General features: G+C 42.2%; 1 protein-coding gene across 1 annotated transcript; it reads left to right on the top strand.

Annotated features, from left to right (window-relative positions):
* Positions 1-271: 271 nt before the first annotated feature.
* LOC311110012 (lens epithelium-derived growth factor-like) lies at positions 272-16,899 on the top strand. The gene is made up of 17 exons (XM_084188527.1): positions 272-508; positions 1,164-1,256; positions 2,117-2,193; positions 2,380-2,518; positions 3,374-3,469; positions 3,961-4,053; positions 5,437-5,496; positions 5,623-5,686; positions 5,987-6,086; positions 6,509-6,689; positions 7,143-7,201; positions 7,995-8,050; positions 8,194-8,264; positions 8,580-8,681; positions 9,141-9,342; positions 15,537-15,630; positions 15,985-16,899. The coding sequence occupies exons 1-17, from the start codon at positions 425-427 to the stop codon at positions 16,013-16,015; spliced, it is 1,602 nt and encodes a 533-aa protein (XP_084044653.1). The 5' UTR covers positions 272-424; the 3' UTR covers positions 16,016-16,899.
* The last annotated feature ends 274 nt before the right edge of the window (positions 16,900-17,173 follow it).

Below are 17,173 nucleotides of genomic sequence, written 5' to 3'. Positions count from 1 at the left end.
TACCTTCAAAGGAGTGATATGTATTACTATGTGATAACATGTCATATTTGGGGGTATTAGACAAACTCATATTTCAGATTGAGGCAACTTGAGGAAAACGAAAAGCATAGTTCCTCAAGTCAACTGTGATAGCTGTCAAAATGATCACATGTGGATTTATTCAACCATAATACCATAATGCGGCATCATTACCAAGGAAATGTACTTGCGCAGTTCTCCTAAACGTACATCTTATAGGAGGGGTGTACCTCATCCACTTGAATTGTCTTGCATTGACTACATCTACAAATACAACTGTGTGCACATCAGAAGCACAAATAATCTCAATTCAATTACTTTATTCACGTAAAAAGACCAAGATGCGCATTGCAAGGACTAGAATTTGAGTGTTTAGGATTTTAGCTTACCCTATTTTAGAGCTATTATGGTAGAATCCATTACCGTGTTGCGCGGGATCAGGAAAAGTTGTGCAGGCTGCTTAGCTAGCTACGAACATAGTACTAATTTGGTAAGCATTTTACATTTTCCTATAGTAAACACCATTCAGACTGTTTGTGAATATGACACTAACATACACATAATAGTATTCCTTTCTTAACGGTATGAATTAGTTCGTTTTGAACTGAGGTCAAAGCTATAAAGACAGTCCGCATGTTCATGTTGTCACCGGAAAATACTAGAATGACGGGAAAAGGAAACATTGTAGCGCAACGCTAGGTAGCTAAAGTTAGTAACTACATGTTGACAAGCATGAAAAAGTATCTACCTGTAAACATAATAATGCACTCTTCATGGGTCGCGGGAGATTCGGCATTAATGAATGAAACTGTATCCGTCCACGTTTCTGTTTGTGTGCACGAGTCGATGGGCTAATGCATGGCATGGGGGTAAGGGTTAGTGCCCTTGCTACACACCCACACTGTTATGCACGAATCATGCATGCCCTCTGAGTCGGACACTTGTAGAATGTTCCCACATCTTAAACTCAATTCAGGTGTGCAATAGGTAGGTGCATGGTCCTGAAACATTTTCCCAATTGGCTTTTTCGTAGGACTACACGCATTTCATATAGCTATGTTCTTTCTGTGAATGTAGGCTAAAGTTGCATTCTGTTTCCAAGTTTGCACTGAGTAGATGATCTGTGTATTATTATGTGTCAACAGAGTGCTCTACGTCGCAAGGAAATGGCTCGGGATTACAAACCTGGTGATTTGATCTTTGCGAAGATGAAGGGCTACCCTCACTGGCCTGCCAGGGTAAGGCAATACACAATCACACAAGACAAGTTACTTCCAGTTACCATAACGACGTATGTAGAGCTGGTCTATATGGACAAAAATCCATATCGCGATAAATTGCCAGAAATTATACAATAACGATACATTTATAATAACATTAATGTGCACCACAATTTTGTGTAAATTATCCTTTTAAACTACTACTACTAGTTTGATGGTTGTAGACATCAATTGTCCCATTAACAATCACCAATATTAGCACAATTATTTCATTTCAAACTTCATATTTCTCTAGTATAGGCTACTTATCGTAATGAACGATATCAGCAAAATGCCTGCGATAAGTGATGGGTATGATCGGTGTCGATAATTTTCGGTTTGTCGTCCCAGCGCTAACATATAGTAATTTTTCTTTAATTTCATGGTATTCTAGAGTTGTTACTTCCATTCTAAACTTATATTGAACACTTTTAAAGCAGACATGTTACACAGATAATTTGTCATGCAGGGCATTTATTAAAGACGGGTGTTTTGAATTGTCTGCCAATCAGAGACTCCTGAGTGGCGCAGTGGTCTAAGGCACTGCATTGCAGTGCCAACTGCACAATTGGCTAAGCGCACAATTGGCCCAGCGTCGTCCAGGGTAGGGGAGGGAATGGCTGGCAGGGATGTAGCTCAGTTGATAGAGCATGGCGTTTGCAACGCCATGGTTGTGGGTTCGATTCCCACGGGGGGCCAGTATAAAAAAATGGATTCACTAACTGTAAGTCGCTCTGGATAAGAGCGTCTGCTAAATGACTAAAATGTAAATGTAAATGTAATTACATAAAATGTACAGACTAGGCTCATCAATTCCCTGCTCTCTCCCTTTCTACCAGATTAATGACTACTCTGATGGAGCTGTGAAGCCGGCCAACATGAAGTTTCCCATCTTCTTCTTTGGTACCCATGAAACGTAAGAAGTTAGCTAGCTCCCTCGGTCTCACCCATATACTACACTACACTACACTACAATACAATACAATACACCCTCTATCTCAACAATACACCAGTGCTTGATATTGGCAATGTGTACAATATACAAACATCAGCTTGAGCACCAGAAAAGCATCTATGCATTGACTTTCCTCCTCTATTGCAGTGCATTCCTAGGCCCCAAAGATGTATATCCCTACCTGCCCAATAAAGAGAAGTATGCCAAGCCTAACAAGAGAAAGGGCTTCAACGAAGGCTTGTGGGAGGTTGAGAACAACCCGAAGGTGGAGCTGAATGGAGAGAAGGTTTGTTTTATCTCCTCTCTTTTGTCACCATTGTCATTTTGCTCTGGTTCGTGTTCGTTAGGGCACACAACGGAAGACGTTATGCAACAGAAAATGAATATGAGCGTTCAGCCTGGCTTCAGACCCAATACGAAATGTACTTTACATATTTCTAAGCACCTCCAAGACGTATGATACCTACTAATGGTCTAGTTACTTTAGACAGAAACAAAAGCGGGGAGGATGGGCGGGCCTAATCCGTGACTGTCTAGGTTGCGTGTTCGAGTCGCGCCAGGGACTGTAGCATTTAAAAGGTGCAGCGAAATGCTTATGTGCTAGCTCCCTCAACAATGCAGTACATTAATCAATTTACTTCCATTTGGTGTCTAATGAACATGCCCCTGGAGTTTTCTATGGAGGTGGGGGGGGTTGCCCTAATGGTTAAAGGGGCAATCTGCTATTTCTACATCCATTTTTGGACTGTTAAATAAATGAAATATAGCCATTGATTCTTGAAGAATATAACTTATAAATGCCTCATGAGCTTAGATCAACTGTCATACCCCATCAGAACCCAAAATATAACAAAGTCTATGTAAACAAACACTGTATAGTTTCAAAATATGGTTAAATTTATCATTTGGATATTATGGATGGTCAGTCCTTGTCTATGAATGCAAGAGTGGTAATATTCTATTTCTCAAGGCCCATCCCTCAGCTGTTTACCAAAACAAGTGATGGGTGACCACGTTTTGTTATTGTTTCAACTGCGGATTGCCCCTTTAAGGTTAGGTTTTGGAGTTAAAGTAGTCTGATCCTAGGTCTGTGATTTAGGAATGTTTTTTTTTGGCAACATGTTTGGTTTTCTTTCATTAGCAAATGATGCTGTCGGATAACGTAACGGAGAAGGACTCTGACAGTAACCCAGAAGGGGACGAGGAGGGAGATTATGAGAAGAGGAAGAAACCCAAAGTAGGCTAACCATTCTACCATAGAAGTAGAATCAATTATTGCATAGTTAATTCTATTTATATGGACTGTGTTATTCACGTGTAAGAATACTGACTAACCTCACTTTCTTGACTAGCACCATGCCTACGTAACATTGAATGACGTGCGCTCTTGTACCAATGTGTCTGTCTGCTGTTGATGTTGTCTCCTTTTGCCAATGGTACCGTGCTTTGTGTCGTAATACCCCAAGAGGCAAACCATCGGCTGTGAATTGACAATGAATTGGGAAATGTTATTTTTGAGGGGGGGGGTGTATGTTACTAGTATTTGACCAGAGTTGTTTGCCCAAGCTGAACCCCAATTATGTGTGGAATTGTCTAGGAGCGAAGGACTGAAGTCAAGGGAGAGAGGGGGCCCAACTTCTCTCTCTGGCTAGCTGTCAATTGGCCCAACTAAATAACTAACCTAACCCCCCATACCCTGGGCACTGTGTGTTTGGTGTGGTTACCCAGGTGTCGGGGGCTGAGAGTGAGGCTGGACAGGAGGAGGATGGTGAGGAGGAGGATGGGGGCATGCAGGTCTCTGAACAGAGACAGCCCCAGGATGTACGTACTGTTGCATGATGGGATAGGTGACCCTCCCACCCCACTTAGGGAAAGCATGATGTGGCACCTGGGGATTTTCATTTTATAGTTGTTGTTTTTTGTCCCTATTGTTACCATTGGCTTGCACGACTACGCATTGCAAAGGTGTAAGGTGATGGTTTGGCTCCGTATCCTCCCTCTGTTTCTTAGCTAGCCTGGTTTTTCTGTTGGTAACAATAGTATTTTGAGGAGTGTTTTAGAACTGTGCAACAGAACCACAGGGATGGGTAGGAGTAGGTAGGGTTATTTCCTTGTAGTGAATGGTGAGAGGGCAAAGAGAGAGGAGTTTTCAGTACCAGTAGAAGCCTGTAAGTTTAGTTTACTATGGATATGGATAGCGGTGTGATTGTGTCCTTAAAATAACCACTGTCATTCATTTTAAACAAACCTTGGCTCTCACTATGGGGGATCATGCAAATGTTGTGTTTAGTGAGATTGGGCATTCACCATAAAAAATGTAAATAAATCTGTGCATTTTTTTGGGTGAATTAGATGTGGTATGTTCAAAATGTAATTTGCATAACCTGAATGATTGAATCCTCCCTTTCCTTCACACTTCTCTAAAGATTTGATGTCCTAGACTGTTTTTCTGATTCAACATTGACATGCCTAGGCCTGCTTGTTGATCAGTGGCATGTGTTGCTCCCTCCCTCGCTCCATGGGTTGTTGTTATCAAGCTTTTAATTGGGGGGCTGAACTACAGCAATTCTTATCAGTTAAAGCAACGTATTTATGTTTTATTTTTGCATGGCATTCTATGTCGCTCTGGAGAAAGGTAAGGTGCTCTCTTGCCCCAATGACTGACCGTTCACTTGATAGGAACTGTTCTGGGAACTACACTCTTGCCGGCTGACTTGGTAGGTGTAATACAACAGTAATCCACTAGATGGGGCTGAAACGCTAAACTTTCCCTTGTTTTATGGCAAGGACAGTTGGGATGGAGTTATTACTATACAGATGCGGTCAAATATATTGGCACCCTTGCATGACTCACTTTCTTCTAAAATAAGTTGATATTGAAAAAGCATTTGGTGTTTACATGTGCATTTGTTTGATTTACAACTGCACAGGACAAAATACATATATAAATAAACTGAAATTTAGATTTTTAACCTAAGTCAACAAATGGCCTTCAAAATTCTAAATAATTTGGTTGGAGGCAAATATTCTGGTTTACTGTAATTTATCTCACCTGTGGTAAATTGCAGATGCCTACAGGGTAAAAATAGCCATTCAACCACGTTTAAAAGAGAAAGCAGAACGTTCTACTCCTTTACACTGCAGTGTAAAGTGCAAGGGGTGCCAATATATTTGACTGCATCTGTGTGTGTGTTATTTTTCTAGGACCCCACACCAAAGGAATCTACAGACACTCCCAAACCCAAGAGAAGAAGGAAGAAAAAGGTGTCCCATATCCTCATGTATAACATGAATGAACTCAATCGAGACATAATGCAGCTGACATACAATACAACTTGTCGATCACTTTGAAACTAAACTCGGTGTCTTGCGTTCCGTGTCTCTTGTCAGAGTGATGTAGAGGCCGACTCGGAGAAAGAGGACACTGCCAACAGTCCCACATCCAGCCCTCAAGGTACAGCGTCTGTCCATGCAACCCTCGACCTTTCCCGCTGTTGTAGGTGTTGTGAGAGTGTATGTGTGTGTGTGAGCAAGACATCAGTCCTACCTCAGGCACTCCTATTATTTTGTCAAAGGGTAACACAACAACCACAGTAATGGAAAACAGCTTGCATGGCTCTCATATCTGTATTGGGACAGTAGTGTCCTTCTCATTATGATAACTGATGAGGACTAACAACTACAAACTCTATGACCTGTAAAACATTTGGATCCTTTGTGCTCCCTATGTGTTCCTGTGTGTTCCTGTGCCCAGGTGGAGAGGGCCCCACTCCTAAGCGGCGAGGCAGGAAGACCAAAGCTGAGAAGATGCTCCTACTCCAGCAGCAGGACCCCCAGGGCTCAGGCAGTGACATGTACGGTTGCATAATGTGGTTATGGTTCGTCTGTCTGTCTTACCTGCTGTTATCTCCTGTAGAGGCCTCTTCAGCAGGCTTCTCCTTGTCCGACTCCTGCTTCTTATCACCATTAGTCTTATCTAGAGCAACAGACAAGCACACATACAATAAGAGCAAATGTGCATTTACAAGAACAATAAATGTCTTCATTGCACAGGTGTATTTTAACAATTTCAGTTCTATGTATCTAATAGAATCTCTATATGAGACACATCCACTGATTAAAGGATCCACTAGTAATCCATAATTAATGGGCTGTTAAAATGCATTGTCAGAAAACAACAGAGGATCAACACTACTGTAGCTACCGTTGAACAACATTGCTTTGACTTTCTTGGGTAAAAAAAAAGAAGTCCTAAAAGACTTTTCTCTCTGTTCAGGGACACTGCTGAGTCAGAGAGAAAGAGGAAGAGGACGCCGGAAGACAAGTCCAGGAGAGGAGAGCAGGAGAAGAGGCCTGAGGGGAGGAGAAAGGAGGAGAGCAAAGGGAGGAAGGACCCTGACGCTAAACGGAGGAGACAGGCCAAAGAGGAGAGCTCCTCTGACTCCTCTGACCAGGAGGTGGGTGTCCCACGGCCAGACAGGGGTGGTGTCCCACGACCAGACGGGGGTGGTGTCCCACGACCAGACGGGGGTGGTGTCCCACGACCAGACGGGGGTGGTGTCCCACGACCAGACGGGGGTGGTGTCCCACGACCAGACGGGGGTGGTGTCCCACGACCAGACGGGGGTGGTGTCCCACGACCAGACGGGGGTGGTGTCCCACGACCAGACAGGCTGGCAAATTCTAATTCAGATACTGTTTCCACTATATGGGGGGGTTGCCAGTAGTTGGTACCTTCCAAGTACCCATAGGGTTAAAGGTGCATGTTGAACAGTTGCTCCAGCCTAGTGTAGCATACAGTTACACAGTGATACCATGTCATGACAAACGGTACCAGCCAAGCATATCTACATGTATGAACATCCAATCAACGTCTCTTTCTCCACCCCGTTAACCAATGGAACCATCAGAAGAGCAAGCGGCAGCAGCCCACTCCGACCGAGACGGGGGACAAAGACGATCAGAAAGAGTAAGGTGACCCTCTGTCCACCTGTCTGTCTGTCTCTGTCCACCTGTCTGTCTGTCTCTGTCCACCTGTCTGTCTGTCTGTCCACCTGTCTGTCTGTCTGTCTCTGTCCACCTGTCTGTCTCTGTCCACCTGTCTGTCTGTCCACCTGTCTGTCCATCTATCTACCTGTCTGTCCATCTATCTGTATCTGTCTGTCCGTCCACCCAACACTCACCTTTCTATTTAGTACCCCACAGGGGCTCCACATCACCCCACAGGGGCTCCACATCACCCCACAGGGGCTCCACATCACCCCACAGGGGCTCCACATTCTCAATGGCTAGTGATATATTTTTTACTGCTCCGTCTAAAAATGGCGCCCGACGTGATGGTCGTTTGTGTAGAAGACCATGTGTCAGAGGTCACTGTGACAAGATGGCAGGGTCAGGGTTTATGTCGAATGGTAGCCGCAGCGGGAGGACAGGGGAATGACAGAATTGGATGTCAGACATGAGGGTCATTCCATGTGCACAGGTCACAAGAGGCCTGCACAACAGGGGTCAACTGTTCTGGATGGGGGGGGGGGGGGGGGGGAGATTGGGTTCCCTGTTCTGTACATCCATCTCAGATTATCTCCAGTTGACATGTTGATGGAATTTCCAGTGGTGCTACTCTTAAAACGACTGGCAGTTCAGTTTGGTTGTGTGTACACATGAGGTTTTTGGTTAGTCGTTTGCATGTGGACTTCAAATTGAATTGACGTGTGACCTGAGTTGATTTGGTGCGTTAATGGTCTTATGTGTTTCTCTATCAGGCAAAAAAAAGAGGATGGGAAAAAAGTGGATGAAAGGAAAGGTGACAAGAAGAAAGGTTAGTTTGTGTATTGGTGTTTTCTCGTGGACATTGTGAAGATCATTGCTACTAGGCCTAGTTATCCTCTGTGGAGATTAGGTCAACTCTGGCTTTCATGACCGAATCATGACTGATGTCTGTTTTTCTTCCCTTCATCGCAGAGATATCGACAGAATCGAGGCTGCAGAGGTTGCATGGAGAAATCAAAATCTCCCTCAAGATTGACAACCCAGTAAGTTCAAGACTGCCCCTGATCAGGGGTACTCTGACCCTACGAGGTCCGGAGCCTGGTGGTTTTCTGTTCTACCTGATAATTAATTGCACACACCTGGTGTCCCAGGTCTAAATCAGTCCCTGATTAGAGGGGAACAATGAATGCAGTGGAACTGGCTTCGAGGTCCAGAGTTGAGTTTGAGGGATCTCGATCTTAGTTCTTGTTTATTTATTACTTTTTTTGTCAGACCTTTGCAATTTTGTTTAGTAGGCTGTTACTCACCTGGTTGAAGAAGATAAATGTGTGTGTGTGTGTGTGTGTGTGTGTGTGTAGGATGTGAATAAGTGTCTGGTGGCGTTGGATGAGCTGGGTATGCTGCAGGTCACCACCCAGCACCTGCAGAAACACTCAGAGCTCATAGCAACACTCAAAAAGGTAATGTCCCTGTCAGAGCTGTGTCCCAGAATGCATGTGCTGACCCTGACTGCTGGGGTTTATGGTTGAGGGTAGCGCTTCCCCTACAAAGACGCACACCTGCTGCCACTTAGCCCTCACCTTCTGCTTAGGTCGTCACATTATAAGAGTACGTAAGAACATCTGCTAATTGTATACAACTGTGTGTGCATGTTTACGGGTGAATATTTATGTGCATGCAAACTTTTATCCCCCATGTACATGCTGCTCTTTGTTGCCAGATCTGGAGGTTTAATAAGTTAAATGCTATTGATATTTTATCCAAAGTGACTTAGTCATTTGTGCATACATTTTACGTAAGGGTGGTCCCGGGAATTGAACCCACCATCCTGGCGTTGCAAGCGCTATGCTCTACCACCTGAGCTACAGAGGACCACCTATATCTCTTGTATTTACTGTATGCTCTCCATGGGTGGCCAGATCCGGAGGTTCAAGGCCAGCCAGGACATTATGGACAAGTCGACCATGCTGTACAACAAGTTTAAGAGCATGTTCCTGCTGGGGGAGGGGGACCAGCTGCTCAGCCAGGTGCTCAACAAGTCCATAGCAGAGCAGAAGCAGCAGGAGGAGGCCAGGAAGGGAGTCCAGAAGAAGGCAGAGCGGGCCAGGGAGAACAACACAGGTACTGGGAGGGAAGAGGGACTGGGGCTCTGTTCCTATAGCCACACTAGCGAACTGCACACTGGCTAACTGCAAACTTAGTAAAGCCAAGAATGGTGCTTTGAAGAAGGCCAGCAGGTCAGGGAAAACAACACTGGGAATGGGACTGGGGGAGGGGGAATGGGGGTCTTGTGGAGTGGGAGATAAGTGATAAATGTAATGGAGGTGGGTTGGTGACACTACTTACTGTATGTCTGCACCTAGAGCTAAACCCAAGGCTTTATCTCAGTGGGCTAATGCAGTTTTGAGTCATGCGGAACACTGGTTTGATACCTGATCAGTCACAATAGCTGGATTTAGAAGTTGCCCAAAAGCACTGGTCTCAGATCAGATTAGCCAACAGAATCCTTCAGAAAGATGAAGAAATATTACCCAGTATCTGTGGTTAGGGTCAACGCTCTACATATTCCTCCTTGGGAATCTGATAGAAATCCTAGATGTGATGAGCATCAACTCAAACATTCCAGATTCAGAAGGCTCGGTGTCTTTCTCAGTGTTCTGCAATGCTCGTTGTGTGGCCTGTGAAATATCCTGTGAATTTATGTCCATACGACTAATTGTTTGGGAGAAACTCTTCACCAGCCAGTATAGAGAAAGGATAGATAAAGACCAGACCGACTGAGACTTAATAGATATGTGCCTTTTTGTTTAGAATATTGTGTTATTAAATTTTTTACATAAACAATTACTGTGGGAACATATTGTGATGAAAGGCAAACAGTCACTTAGTATAGGTAGTTAAGAGCGTATCCGCTCTAGGCTGAATGCCAACTTGTGATATGCACACGTGAATCTGACTTTCGTATAAGTCAGGCGGGGACAACATTAGGAGAATTAGCTCAAATTCTAGTTATGTGCACATATCGGGTTAGGATTTGACACTGTATTTAATCAGGTATGGTGGGCCAACTCCGAACTGGAAATACACGCAACTTTTGCATAAATCATCATGCTTTGTCAATGGGAGATTCATTCGCATGAAAATTGGAGTTAGCGTTGTGCTTTCATCCCTGTATGAAAAGAATATTGTCTACTGATCATATCGGCTTTGAGGTTCTGGTCACCTCATTGGCCACCCTTTATGACCGGTTAGTCAATGTGCGTAGAATAAAGCCTTGTTCACACTGCAAGCCTTAATGCTCAGATCGGTTTTGTTTTTTAAAATCCATTTCGGAATACTGACTGTCCAAACAGCGAGTTACATGTGACCAAATCGAATTTGTGTGTGTTCAGACAGCAGTCATTTGCTGACATGGCTACGCTAGTTGTCATAGTAACGATGGGTGGTGTTGATTAGTGGTGGTGCTCATGACGTGCTTCCTATCACTCCGGAAGTGTAGCAAGCAAAGGTGACAACAATGCCTGCCATGGACATTTTCCCAGTTGCTTTGAATGTTCAAAATCATAGTGTTAGAACTAGGGTTGTGGAGGGCATTAAATTGTCAGCCGGTTATTGTCGTGCAAAAGACTGCCAGTCTCACGGTAATTGACCGTTAATTAACAAACACCTTTAGCATCTCCATGCCTCCACACATACAAGCCACTGATGCACCCTTTAAGAAAGTATAATAAATCAATTTAATGTACACCATCACAAAAAATCCATTGTTGTAGTCAGGTCTAAAGAAACATGATATGAAGAAAATGTATTTCAGAAGATCTAAATATTTGTTGGCCTACTGTAGGCCTATGTTATCTGGCTATGCTCCATGCCATAGGCTGTAGGCTTGTTCATTTAGCTGACAACATATAAGTCCCGTCGCATTCTTTTATTTTATATGATTTTATAGTAAGAATAATATAATTGAACTTTTTTTTTCTTGTTTGTTGTTGTTTTTTTGTTAGGGGGTAGATCAGCTTTAGTATTGCAGATTGTAACTTCCATCAATGTAATTGTCTGCATCACTTCCAATCCCCCATATATATTTTTTGCATATATACAGTACCAGTCAAAAGTTGGGACACACCTACTCATTCAAGGGTTTTTCTTTATTTTTACTATTTTCTACATTATAGAATAATAGTGAAGACATCCAAACTATGAAATAACACATGGAATCATGTATTAACCCAAAAAGTGTTAAACAAATCAAAATATATTTTATATTTGAGGTTCTTCAAATAGCCACCCTTTGCCTTGATGACAGCTTTGCACACTCTTGGCATTCTCTCAACCAGCTTCATGAGGAATGTTTTTCCAACAGTCTTAGAGGAGTTCCCACATATGCTGAGCACTTGTTGGCTGCTTTTCCTTCACTCTGCCGTCCGACTCATCCCAAACAATCTCAATTGGGTTAAGGTCGGGGGATTGTGGAGGCCAGGTCATCTGATGCAGCATTCCACTCTCCTTCTTGGTAAAATAGCCCTTACACAGCCTGGAGGTGTGTTGGGTCATTGTCCTGTTGAAAAACAAATTATAGTCCCACTAAGCCCAAACCAGATGGGATGGCGTATCGCTGTAGAATGCTGTGGTAGCCATGCTGGTTAAGTGTGCCTTGAATTCTAAATAAATCAGTGTCACCAGCAAAGCTCCCCCACACAATAACACCTCCTCTTCCATGCTTTACGGTGGGAACTACACATGTAGAGATCATCCGTTCACCCGCACCGCGTCTCACAAAGACACAGCGGTTGGAACCAAAAATCTCAAATTTGGACTCCAGACCAAAAGACAAATTTCCACCGGTCTAATGTCCATTGCTCGTGTTTCTTGGCCCAAGCAGGTCTCTTCTTCTTATTGGTGTCCTTTAGTAGTGGTTTCTTTGCAGCAATTTGACCATGAAGGCCTGATTCACACAGTCTCCTCTGAACAGTTGATGTTGAGATGGCTGTGACTTGAACTCTGTGAAGCATTTATTTGGGCTTCAATTTCTGAGGCTGGTAACTGTAATGAACTTATCCTCTGCAGCAGAGGTAACTCTGGGTCTTCCATTCCTGTGGCGGTCCTCATGAGAGCCAGTTTCATCATAGCGCTTGATGGTTTTTGCAACTGTACTTGAAGAAACTTTCAAAGTTCTTGACATTTTCCATATTGACTGACCTTCATGTCTTAAAGTAATGATGGACTGTCATTTCTCTTTGCTTATTTGAGCTGTTCTTGCCATAATACGGACTTGGTCTTTTACCAAATAGGGCTATCATCTGTATACCTTGTCACAACACAACTGATTATCTCATATCTTAAGATGGAAAGAAATTCCACAAATTAACTTTTTAAGGCTCACCTGTTAATTGAAATGCATTCCAGGTGACTACCTCATGAAGGTAGTTGAGAGAATGCCAAGAGTGTGCAAAGCTGTCATCAAGGCAAAGGGTGGCTATTTGAAGAATCTAAAATATGTTTTGATTTGTTTAACACTTTTTTGGTTACTACATTTTACATTTACATTTTAGTCATTTAGCAGACGCTCTTATCCAGAGCGACTTAGTTACATTTACATTTACATTTTAGTCATTTAGCAGACGCTCTTATCCAGAGCGACTTACAGGAGCAATTAGGGTTAAGTGCCTTGCTTAAGGGCACATCGACAGATTTTTCACCTAGTCGGCTCGGGGATTAGAACCAGCGACCTTCCGGTTACTGGCACAACGCTCTTACCCACTAAGCTACCTGCCACCCCAGTTGAGAGAATGCCAAGAGTGTGCAAAGCTGTCATCAAGGCAAAGGGTGGCTATTTGAAGAATCTAAAATATGTTTTGATTTGTTTAACACTTTTTTGGTTACTACATTTTACATTTACATTTTAGTCATTTAGCAGACGCTCTTATCCAGAGCGACTTAGTTAGTGCATACATTATTTTTTCATACTGGCCCCCCGTGTTATGTGTTATTTCATAGTTTTGATGTCTTCACTATTATTCTGCATTGTAGAAAATAGTAAAAATAAAGAAAAACCCTGGAATGAGTAGGTGTGTCCCAACTTTTGACTGGTTCTGTACATACATACATACATACATACATACATACATACATACATACATACATACATACATACACATATAAATATAAATAAAAACATATACATATCCTTTAAAAATATATATTTTCCTTTATTACTTTCTAACCCTACCACCCCTCCCCTAATTGGAGTAAACTAGTGAACAACAATACTTAGGCCTCTACTTCCAGCTTATACATACTATATACATTTTATGTACACAATTTTACAATAGTTCTATTTTGTTTGTTTTTACTCCTGAACTTCCTCTACCCTCAATCTCTCTGATCATTTTCATGATGTCCAGCCGGTTAGCTTCTATATGCCATATCTTTCAAACTGTGCTCTTTCACAAAAGTTCTTAACCTAATAATTATTGAACTTAGCTGAATAAAATATAAATAATATTTTTCCCATTACGGAGCGAGTGCGCATATGAAGTGGCTATGTTGAGCATAAAAGTGATCATTTTGAAACAGGTCCTATATGCTAGATAGAGTTATTTGGGAACTTTAGTTGCGAATGATACAAACCTTAGAATGTCTTAGAAATCAAAACGGATATCGGCTGCATGGTGTGACTACAGGCTATTGATGATTTGAGAAAGGAACAAAAAAAGCTGTTCCTTGCCCCAGTCTGCACAGCTGTTCTCTCATCGAGTGGTCATATTTTCACACATCAGACTACTCTCAATTTAATCTTGTCTTTACTAATATGTAAAATGTGTTTAGATTTAGAATGGCCCATTATCAAATGGGCATGGGGGGAAAAAGACGTAATCCATATGTACTCAAATAGCGAATGGAGGCCGCGCGCTTTCCCACCAGTCCGTTTTGTAGGGCTACTTCAGGTTTATAGCGGAGCATGTGTTTTAATATGAGCAGCTGAGAAATAAATATAAGAACACTTATTTCACTCCACGCCTCAACCACTGCCTGGGCTCATATGCATAAGCTCTAGTATGCTTATTGGAGTTTTGAATTAATCTTCACCTTAGAAAGCGCCAAGGTTTCATTGTTAGGCTTTGGAACAACATCCCCAACAACCATGTTTAATACTGTTCAAATTGATCATCACAGTGAAGTGAGTTTTAAAAGTAAGATAGGCCTGCTGTTTTGATAAGTGCTTGATGTGATTTTCAGTTGCATTTGTATCGATGTCAGTGGTTAGAGGGACAATAGAGCCCTGAGTAACAGGCCATTAGGACCTGATGGTAGTTAGCAAGTTGGGTACTACCAAAGCATGTCCAGATTGCATAAAAGGAGATTACCATGGACAGTCACATGGAATTTTATTGCGGTCATGACTCATGACGGCCGGTGTGGGGGTAATATGGGTGACCCCTAGTAAGAACACCTTTAAAGTCTCAAGGTATATAGCCACAGCAGTCAACTAGCTAGCTAGGTAGCTGTTTAGCTTTCTAGCACATTCACTCATTTGTTTGTAAATAATTAACAAAATAGTTAGCTGCCACATGGTCTTGTTTAAACTGTCAACAGATTACCAGCAAGCAACAAGATATGCCTAATAACAGTCTAAAAACCACTTAAGGGGAAATAAATCCGATTTGACTGTTCAGACAAGTCACATGGCCAGGGATCAGATTTCAATCTGATTTCAAACCACATACGAAGTTGGTTTGAAATCTGACTTGAAATATCTGATTCCATGTGATTTTTGGTTGTTCAGACTGCAGGAAAAATTACAGATTCTAATCAGATATGTAATTTTTTTATATATTTTTATAGGATTGGAGTCATTTCAAACTGCCAATGTGAACAAGGCTTAAGAGTAAGATGCCACAGCGGCCTTACCACCATATAATTATATTTCTGTGGTTCCCATAACTTTTTATGACTGGTCTGTAGGCACTATGCCCTTTTTTTATGATTGGCTCAGTAAGTGTTAACACGATCAGGAGGGTTGTGTTATAGTCGGGACCACATCCGTACCACCAGGCATTTCCAATGGATGGAATATCAGATTAGTCTCCGCCTGGCCAGGGTGCAGGCATGAGTGTGTCACATGTCATCCCCTCCTGACTCCTCCAGGAGATTTCAGTGTTATGGGTCGTAAAATGAGAGCTAGAAAAATTATGATGTGTATCTGGGCAAGAGGCAGGGTGTCTGTGTTTGGATGATGTATGCAGGCTGAAACTGAAAGCGTGTGTGTCTGCGTGTGTGTCTGTTCCTCACGTTGTGTGTGTCTCTTGCTCTAGATAAGACTAATGGTGACTCCAGTCCTGATGATAAGAAGCAGGAGTCGGACAAGGAGAAGCCTGCTGAAGAGGCCTCTACAGGAGATAACAGCAGGTAAGACAGACCGATGGACTGTAGGACGGACAGACAGACGGGGGCCAATGAGTTCTGGGTGTTTTGGAGTGCTTGCTCACAACAACAGACTTAACCAGAGCCACCAGACCTACATGTGCATACGCCGTTGACGAATGTCCTCCATCTCACTCTGTTCACTGTATCTCTTTGGGTCTCAGTAGGTTTAATGAACAAGAATTCCTAAACCAAGCAAATGTTCACACAAAAATAAATGTATCAGCATTTGTCAGTTTGCTAGTTATATCCCCATTTGTGTTTGTATAACTTCTATAAACGTTCTTAACTGCACTGTGTGCTAGTTGCCGTCCCATTTCATAATCCCTTTACATGCAGTGTAGTGAAGGCCCAAGAGGAATCCACCTGATGATGAAGAAACCTATCTGACTGACTGAACTGAAGGGAATGTTGGTGCTGCTGACCTGAACTCACTGCTCCTGAGTCCTGACTGATCTGTGCTGCCACCACTTGCACACACTAGTCCAAACACCACCAATCAGAGGTTAACTCCTGTTGCTATGACTACATGTCCATTTCAAATAGTACAAATCCAGGCTCTTTTCTGGTTTGCACACCCACGTCCTTCTAAACCTTACAGAGCAGTGTCTTCCATAGTCTTATTTTAGATTTCTTTTAACGATTTAACTATGGCTGTTTTTAAACTGATGGTAGTAAAAAGTGGTTCCATAAGGAAGATATATTGTTAGTTTAATACAGGCATATCTAACCCATCCCTGACCTCAGATTGTTTGTTTAAACGATTCTACTAAGTGAAATGTTGACCGTATCATGTTTGAGAAGGTCATGGCAAAAATGGAGTGGGTCAACGAAGCTGTATATTCTGTTTTAGAATATTTGACCAGATAGTCTGTTTTTAGAATCACTTAATGTTTGACATCCCAATATCTTTCAGTTCAACTCAATTCTCCCAATTATACAAGATGGATGATGTATGGTAAGACTACATATACGGTAGTTACTGGTAGAGGAGTCTTTGTATTACTTGTTAGTTTAGGTGTACATATTTTTTTCCGAATGTTCTTGCACAGAAAGGAAATACTACTCCAGTGTGACAGTTTATTTAGCCAATAAAGTGCTTTTCTTTTTCTCGCACACCCACATTTAAATGTGTGTTTAAGTCCTCCATTTTAAGTCCTCCATTTTGCTGACATTGATGTAAATAAGAGTATTTTTGTGCCTGTCTGAAAGCCTGTTTTTGCCTCCTTTAAATAAAGCAATGGTTCAATAACATTCCTTTTGTCAGTAACTACATTAATTGATTGATATTCAGTTATTTTGCTTATCGAAACAAATGATTAATTATTAGTTTTTAGATGCAGTCAAATATATTGGCACCCTTGCATGATTCACTATTTATTCTAAAAATAAGTTTAAATTAAAAACTTGTTCACACTTCACAGGTCCAAATCAAAACTGGCCTAGACTAGCTTATTCAAAATGCATTAAATTTGGTTGGAGGCAATGATTCTGGTTAACAGAGTAATGTCTCACCTGTGGTAAGTTG

Source organism: Coregonus lavaretus, assembly GCF_964263955.1.
Source record: "Coregonus lavaretus genome assembly, contig: SUPER_35_unloc_1, whole genome shotgun sequence".
Lineage (NCBI taxonomy): Eukaryota > Metazoa > Chordata > Actinopteri > Salmoniformes > Salmonidae > Coregonus > Coregonus lavaretus.
The sequence above is the reverse complement of the archived record's forward strand: the minus strand, read 5'-3'. Positions and strand labels throughout refer to the sequence as shown.

Bases quoted from the DNA above. Each gene is read 5' to 3' on its own strand.
- LOC311110012 (XM_084188527.1), top strand. From the start codon at position 425: ATGGTAGAATCCATTACCGTGTTGCGCGGGATCAGGAAAAGTTGTGCA. The intron at 509-1,163 runs GTAAGCATTTTA...ATGTGTCAACAG, and splicing joins ACGAACATAGTACTAATTTG to AGTGCTCTACGTCGCAAGGA. The intron at 4,054-5,436 runs GTACGTACTGTT...TTATTTTTCTAG, and splicing joins AACAGAGACAGCCCCAGGAT to GACCCCACACCAAAGGAATC.